The sequence below is a fragment of the Otolemur garnettii genome, unplaced genomic scaffold, assembly GCF_000181295.1.
Source record: "Otolemur garnettii isolate 467f Iridium unplaced genomic scaffold, OtoGar3 scaffold00220, whole genome shotgun sequence".
Classification (NCBI taxonomy): domain Eukaryota; kingdom Metazoa; phylum Chordata; class Mammalia; order Primates; family Galagidae; genus Otolemur; species Otolemur garnettii.
The window spans coordinates 1242052-1250355 of record NW_003852615.1 but is presented as its reverse complement, the minus strand read 5'-3'; the positions used below and the strand labels follow the sequence as shown (position 1 = coordinate 1250355).

Below are 8304 nucleotides of genomic sequence, written 5' to 3'. Positions count from 1 at the left end.
CACTTGGCATACAGACAGTCCATCATTGACTGAACTAAGTCCAGTTTGGCTTTAATGGAAAAGTTGATGAAGTTGGTATCAACCAAGATGTGGTAAGGTGGGCCCAGTTGTGTATTATATTGGAAGAATAAGCATGAAGGGTGCTGGGGGACTTCTCTTTCCTTTAATGTGCTGGGATCTTTCTTTTCTTTCTTTTTAGGTTTCAATCTGTCCTTTTCTTTAAGCCTCTGATCCCTGAGACTAAGCATTCGCTTCATGGTTGCATACTTCCGTGTTTTCTTTTGCTTCCCCATGCTCACGCCACACTCTTGTTTCTTCCGGAATCACCAACGATATTCTCTATTTTAAAGCCATTTCGTTTAGAATTTTCAGGCACTTTGGGGTGCATATGTGCCTGGGTATTGCAGAGAGGTGGTGTTGAGGGGTCATGAGGTGGTTAAGTACAGTTTTTCACAATACCTAGCATTCCTAGGAGGGATAGAATTTTTCCTTTTTGAAAGAGGAATGACATCTTTTCTGATAGGAGTGTAAGGTTTTCCAGGGGAATTTCTGGCACTTAGCACAGTGTGTCTAGGGTATGGAGTAAGCCTCCATAATCATTTATTGCATGGGTTGTTGAATTAAGATATACCCATATAAAGAACTAAGTATTGTGAGTGAATTAGAAAAGTATGATATGCTGTCATTAAATTACTTTTCCTCTGGTAACATAGTTTCTGTTTTTTTAAAAGTATAGTCATAATTGGGACAGCCTAGCATATCAAGAAATAAAATCACATAAAATAGAGATCAGCTGAGAAGTGAAAATTGTTAAGTGCTGTGGGAATTCTGAGGATAGAGAGGGTGTTGGAATAGCTCAGTCTTCTTTCCTTTCTGAAGCTGGGTTGGGGAAGGGTTGGTGTGGTCATTGTGGTATGGGAATGGTTCAGCTGGCTTAAGCGGAGAAGAGAGAGAATGGGGGCTTGCCAAGTCCAGCACAAAGCGGAGGGGAGTGTGGATGCAGCTGACCTAGTCTGAGATACGCTGTACCTTGATTGCTTGTCCTTTCTACCTTTGCCTCTATATCCTGCCCTCTGCGGAAAGCCTATCTGGGAATGAAATATTAGGACCTTCTTTATTGACCTATATCAAAATAGCAGCTGGAGAGAGCATTTTTTAAAATTTCAAATTAATATGAGCATACAAATGATTAGGTTACATTGTTTGCATTTATTAGGTAAGGTTCAAGTTGTAGTTGAGCCCTTCACCTAGCAGATGTGCTGTGTACCCTTATGTTGTGCCCATTAGGTGAGAATTTACCAGTCCCCTTTTCTCCTTTACTCTCCTCTTTTGCTCTCCTACTCCTTTATTTTTTATTTTTTTGGCCGGCTCTGGGTTTGAACCCACCACCTCTGGTATATGGGGCCGGTGCCCTACTCCTTGAGCCACAGGCACTGCCCTTGCTTTTCCATTTTTGTGATAACTTTACTAAGAAGAATGTTCTTCAGCACTATCCGGGTAACTACAAAAGTTGTAAATCCTGGGTGGCACCGTAGCTCAGTGGGTAGGGTGCTGGCCACATACACCAAGGCGGGAGGGTAGGGCTCCAGCCACATACACTGAGGCTGGCGGGTTTAAATCCAGCCCGGGCCAGCTAAAACCAGCAATAACAACTGCAACAAAAAACAGTCAGGTGTTGTGGTGGGCTTCTGTAGTACCAGCTACTTGGGAAGCTGAGGCAGGAGAATCACTTAAGCCCAAGAATTTGAGGTTGCTGTGAGCTCTGATGCCATGGCACTCTACCGAGGGTGACACAGTGAGACTCTGTGTCAAAAAAAAAAAAGTAAATTCTCATCTTTTTTATGGCTGAATAGTATTCCATGGTATACATATGCCACAGTTTATTAATTCATTCATGAGTTGATGGGCACTTGGGTTGAATCTGCATCTTGGTGATTGTGAATTGAGCTGTAATAAACATTCTAGAGGGCCAGGCGTGGTGGCTTATGTCTGTAATCCTACCACTCTGGGAGGCCGAGGTGGGTGATTGCCTGAGCTCACGAGTTCTAGACCAGTCTGAGCCAGTGCAAGATCCCATCTCTTTAAAAAAAAAAAATAGCTGGGCATTGTGGCAGGTTCCTGTAGTCCTAACTATTTGGGGGGCTAAGGCAAGAGAATCGCTTGAGCCCAAAAGTTTGAGGTTGCTGTGAGCTGTGACGCGACAGCACTCTACCCAGGGCAACAGAGTGAGACTCTGTCTCAAAAAACAAAACAAAACAAAACCAAAAACCAAAAAACACTCTAGTGCAAATGTCTTTATGGCAAATGATTTTATTTCTTCTGGGTTGATACCTAGTGATGGGATTGCAGGATCAAATGGAAGGTCTACTTTAACTCTTAGAAGATTCTCCATACTTCTTTCCATTGAGGCTATAGTAGTTTGCAATCCCACTAGTAGTATAAAAGTATTCCCTTATTGGAAGGAGCATTTTGAATTTGTTACACGAAAGAAGAGCTATGAGTGGCTGACTCTGAAGTTCTCTGCCTCTAGCAGGTGTGATGAATGATTTGGGGGTCTTGTTACCCACTCTTTATCTTTCCTCCCTCACATCTTCAGGGCAGGTATCTGTCTCGTGGGCCTTGTTATTCAGCTGCAGGAGCCCCAGAACCACATATGTGGTGAGGAGAGCTTGAAACCCAAAGAGTGTATCCTGTGTCCTACCGTACAGAGGAGTGACACTTCTTGTTTTCAGAATGTCAGGATAATTTGCACATGAGGTTCATGAAAATATGAGGTTTCCTCCTAATGTTCTTTCAATATAATTAATATAGTGACATTACTGACTTAAACTATAAAGGAAGAGAAGTGATTGTATTTGCTGAGAACTCTAGAAATTTAAGTTACTTTTGTAATTTGTGAGCTTAAACACATTCTTCTTTGCTGCCTTAAATGTTAAAACCTAAATTAGGTAATAGGGGAGATATTACTGTATTTACTCAGAAGCTTGGCATTGGGAAAGGAAACTTTGGGGAGGTCATCTGTAAATGGAATAGACATCACTGTGTGCTGGCTCCTTGCTTTCTCCTCTGGATTTTGGGTTTAGATAAGGCTGAGGAAGAGGAAACACGTTTTTGCTCTCACTCTACCCTAAGCTGATGTCATTGATAATGTCTCTCATTTCCCCTCTATGAAGGAGTTCTTTGAAGAAAAATGTGCTTCTTGAACCAACTACAGTCTCTTCTCTCCATGAAGAAACTGTAAGACCACTAGCAGGATAGAAGCAAATTAACCCGAAAGCTCATCTGCAGCTCAGAAAAACAGAGACATGGAGTTTTGAGGAGTGAAGATAGCATGGTGTTGGCCATGGGTGATCAAGACACAGCTAGAAAATGTGGACCAATTTCTTCAAACTGCGGCTTTTCTGCTATCTGCTGGCAGTATTGATGGTGGTGGTGCTGGTCATCAACGTTACTCAGGTAGAGGTGAGTACCCCTTCATAACTGAGAGGCCAAATCTGGAGATTTGGGTCTAACTACCTTGAGAAAATGGTGGTTATTAGGAAGCTTATCCTGATTACAGTTCTTGTTTTTATGTATTCAGTAAGTATTTGAGTGCCTTTACTATCATATGCTGTGTTAGACATTGAGGATACAGGGAAGAAGGCAGACATTTCTTCACTTACAGAGCTTGCATTCTAAATGTGCATGGGAGGCTGGGCATGGTAGCTTGGGCCTGTAATCCTAGCACTCTGGGAGGCCATGGTGGGAGGATTGCTTGAGACGAGGAATTTGAGACCAGCCTGAGCAAGAGTGAGACCCTGTCGCTACTTAAAATAGAAAAATCTGGAGGTTGTGGTCACCCTCTGTGGTCACCCATAGACCCACCTACTTGGGAGGCTGAGGCAAGAGGATTGCTTGAGCCCAAGAGTTTGAGGTTGCTGTGAGCTTCAATGATGCCACAGCACTCTACCAAGGGTGACAGAGTGAGACTTTGTCTCAAAAAGAAAAAGAAAAAAGGAAAAAAGTGCATGGGAGAAAATAATAAGTAATAATCATAATCATATAATGTAATAATGAAGATAGAGATTGTGAAAAGGGTTATACAGAAAGGAAAATGTTACTTTTTGGGTTTTTTTTTGGAGACAGAGTCTCAAGCTGTCACCTTGGGTAGAGTGCCATGGTGTCACAGCTCAAACTCTTGGGCAAAGGTTAAGTGCCATGGTTAAGCCCAGCTCAAACTCTTGGGCTTAAGCAATTCTTTTGCCTCAGCCTCCTGAGTGGCTGGGACTATAGGTGCCCGCCACAATGCCCTGCTATTTTTTGGTTGTAGTTGTCATTGTTGTTTGCCAGCTCTAGTGTCTGCGGCTGGCGCCCTAGCCGCTGAGCTATAGGTGGGGAGGCAGAAAAGGTTACATTGAAAGAAAAGTGTTACATACTCTAGGGAAGGTTTAGAGTGATGAAGATAAAAGGCTCTTCAAAGAGGAGACCTTTTAGTTGGTATCTGGCAAAAGCTCAAGGAGTATTTCAAAGGAGGGAGTTGATGAGACTATTTTGGAGTTTACTGGATGGCATTCAAGGAAAGGGGCCATGTTATCTTCAGCTTCTTACAAGGGTCTGGCACTAGCAAGGTACTAAATAGTACTCCCATTCCAGTCCCCCCACATGAACTCATACATTTATATTCGTGGAGTAGTTTTTATATAAAAACACAAACGGCATCCTTATATAAAGGATGGCTGTGGTACTTCTCAGGTTTCAAGTCAAACTTAATTATGGCATTTCTTTTTTTACTGGGTTATATTAGCGCAAGATACTTAAAACTAAGTGATAGGTTTTATTTATTTAGTTATTTATTTTTAATTTCTCTGGCTGGAACTCACTTTGTGGTTTTTAGCAGAATACCTAATCTCACTTGGAAATGGGCAGGCTAAGGTCCTATAGATTTTTTTCTGTGAGCCAAATTAGTCAATTATGTTAGTTACTTAGAAGAATGTGAAGGGATTCTGTTAAAGATTTTGTTAAAGATTTCGTATTAGAAATGGGCTGAAGGCATAAAAACTAGTTCTTTCTTTCTTTCTTTCTTTGCTTAACTGTTCTCGCATGCTTTGCTATAATAGTTGTCTATTTTAAATTGTACATGAACTTTTTGGCCACCCTGTGTTATTGAAACTCTTTAATTTTTTTAAGTTTTTTTGTTGTTGTTTATTTTGTTTTGGTCTCAGAAACAATATTTATTTTAACACATAAAATGTGTCACTAGCACCCATGTCTGTAAATGATCACAATTCCATCTGGTTACTACTCTTTGGAACTGTTATGACTAAAGTCCTTAACAGATTAGTCTATATGAGCAGATAATTATTATGATGATATAAAATGGAGATGACACAGGATAAAAATTCGTTTGATAAATGTATATAGAACTACATTTATAGGCCGGGCATGGTGGCTCACGCCTGTAATCCTCATGGGGTAGAGACCAGCCTGAGCTAGCGCGAGACCCTGTCTCTAAAAAAAAAAAAATAGCCTGATATTGTGGCGGGTGGCTGTAGTCCCAGCTCCTCGGGAGGCTGAGGCAAGAGAATTGCTTGAGCCCAAGAGTTTGAATTTGCTGTGAGCTGTGACCCCACGACACTCTAACAGGGGGCAACAAAGTGAGACTCTGTCTCAAAAAACAAGGAAACAAAAAAACTGCATTTGTTGTTATTCATAAAACCTTTCACTGTTTCATGTAGACAAATTAATACTAGTGTTTTTTAGCCACATTTTCCTGGAAAATATACATGAGGAAAAGTGAATGAGCCTCAGAGTGCATAAACCTGAAACTGGGTGTTTATTCTCACTTCATTCACAAGGAAGAAAAATTTTGTGAAGACCTTTTCTTTCCTCAGTTTCCTGATTGGTCTTCATAACAACTCACTACAGTATGATTAACTGTTTAAATCACATAGGTATGTATGGTGGAAGAAAAAAGTAAGACTTTGGCCGATATAAGTGTATAAGACAATATTCTCACCTCTTTTAAAGTAAAAGAACACTTAAGCATTAAAGATACTTTTTAAAAAGTGAAGTGTAAGATACATAGGATAACAACTATTGAATAATTATGTACAAAATGAAAACTTTGAAAGTTTTGTGTGTGTATATATTTATGTATAACATGGAATTTACCTTTTTTTTTTGCAGTTTTTGGCTGGGGCTGGGTTTGAACCCACCACCTCTAGCATATGGAGCTGCCGCCCTACTCCTTTGAGTCACAGGCACCACCTGGAATTTACCATTTTAATAATTTTTTTTTTTTTTTGAGGCAGAGTCTTACTTTGTCACACTTGGTAGAGTGCCATGATGTCACGGCTCACAGCAACCTTAAATTCTTGGACTCAGGAGATTGTTTTGCCTCAGCCTCCTGAGTAGCTGTGACTACAGACAGCTGCCATAGTGCCTGGCTATTTTTAGAGACAGGGTCTTACTGTTGGCTCATGCAGCTCTCAAACCCCTGAGCTCAGGCGATCCACCCTCCTAGGCTTCCCAGAGTGCTGGGATTACAGGAATGAGCCACTGCTTCCACCATGATTTGCAGATATTTTCTCCCATTCTTTACGTTGCCTTTTAACGTTGTGGATTGTTTTTGGATGTACAAAACTTTTTACTTTTGATGTTGTCCAATTTACATATTTTAACTTTTGTTACCTGTGTATTTGATGTCATATCTAAGAAATCATTGCCAAATCAAATGTTGTGAGGCTTTTCTTCTTTGTTTTCTTCTAAGAGTTTTATAGTTTTAGCTTTTACATTTAGGTTTTTATTATTATTCTTTTTTTTTTTTTGAGACTGAGTCTTACTATGTTGCCCTTGGTAGAGTGCTGTGGCATCACAGCTTACAGCAACCTCAAACTCTTGGGCTTAAGCAATTCTCTTACCTTAGCCTCCCAAGTAGCTGGGACTACAGGTGCCTGCCACAATGCCTGGCTATTTTTTTGTTGCAGTTGTCATTGTTGTTTACATTGTTGTTTAGCTGGCTTGGCTGCGTTTGAACCTGCCAGTCTGGTGTATATGGCTGGCGCCCTACCCATTGAGCTACAGCCACTGCCTGACTTCATTATCCTTTTGAAAAAATTGTGGCAAAAACATATAACATAAAATTTATTATTTTAATTATTTATTTTTTTTTTTTTTGAGACTGAATATTCTTTTGTTGCCCTTGGTAGAGTGTGGTGGTGTCATAGCTTATAGCAACCTCAAACTCTTGGGCTCAGGTGATCCTTTTGCTTCAGCCTCCCAAGTAGCTAGGACTACAGGCACCTGTCACACGCCCAATTATTTTTAGAGACTGGGTCTTGCTCTTGCTCAGGCTGGTCTCGAACTCCTGAACTCAGACAATCCACCTTCCTTAGCCTCCCAGAGTGCTAGGATTACAGGTGTGACCCACTATGTCCAGCCTTATCTTAATCATTTTTTTTTTTTTTTAAGAGATGGAGTCTCACTTTGTCACCCTTGGTAGAGTGCTGTAGTGTCACTGCTCACAGAAACCTCCAGCTCTTGGGCTTAGGCGATTCTCTTGCCTCAGCCTACAGAGTAGCTGGGACTACCAGTGCCTGCCACAATGCCTGGCTATTTTTTAGAGACAGAGTCTCACTTTGTCACCCTCAGTAGAGTGCTGTAGCATCACAGCTCACAGCAACCTCCAGCTCTTGGGGTTAAGTGATTCTCTTGCCTCAACCTCCTGAGTTGCTGGGATTATATGCGCCTGTATTTTTTTGTTGTTGTTTTTATTGTTGTTGCAGTTTGGCCTGGGCCCGGTTCAAACTGGCCACCCTTGGTATATGGGGCCAGTGCCCTATTCACTGAGCCATAAATGCCGCCCAGTCATTTTTGTTTTTGCTTTTTTTGGCCAGGGCTGGGTTTGAACCTGCCACCTCCGGTATATGGGACTGGCACCCTACTCCTTTGAGCCACAGTCACTACCTGTGCCCAATCATTTTTAAGTGTACATTTCAATAATGTTAAGTATTATTCACATGGTTGTGAAATAGATCCCAGAACCCATTACCCTTTTCAGATGTGTAGAATCTATAGTATTGTCATTTTCTTTCTTTCTTTTTTTTTTTGAGATAGGTGCCTCAAGCTGTCCCCCTGGGTGGAGTGCTGTCGCATCACAGCTCACAGCGACCTCCAACTCCTGGGCTCAAGCAAGTCTTCTGCCTCAGCCCCCCGAGTAGCTGGGACTACAGGCGCCCGCCACAATGCCCGGCTATTTTTTGGTTGTAGCCATTGTTGTTTGGCGGGCCCGGGCTGGATTCCAATCCACCACGTTGGGTATACGTG

The 8304-nt window shown here is 41.6% G+C and overlaps 1 protein-coding gene across 1 annotated transcript in view; it reads left to right on the top strand.

Annotated features, from left to right (window-relative positions):
- Positions 1-8304, top strand: part of NXPE3 (neurexophilin and PC-esterase domain family member 3) — a 57844-nt gene that overhangs the window by 8808 nt on the left and 40732 nt on the right. Inside the window, exon 2 of the mRNA XM_003801783.3 lies at positions 3174-3462. Coding sequence (XP_003801831.1) covers positions 3370-3462 — 93 coding nt within the window. The 5' untranslated portion in view covers positions 3174-3369. The remainder of the gene's footprint in view (positions 1-3173; positions 3463-8304) is intronic.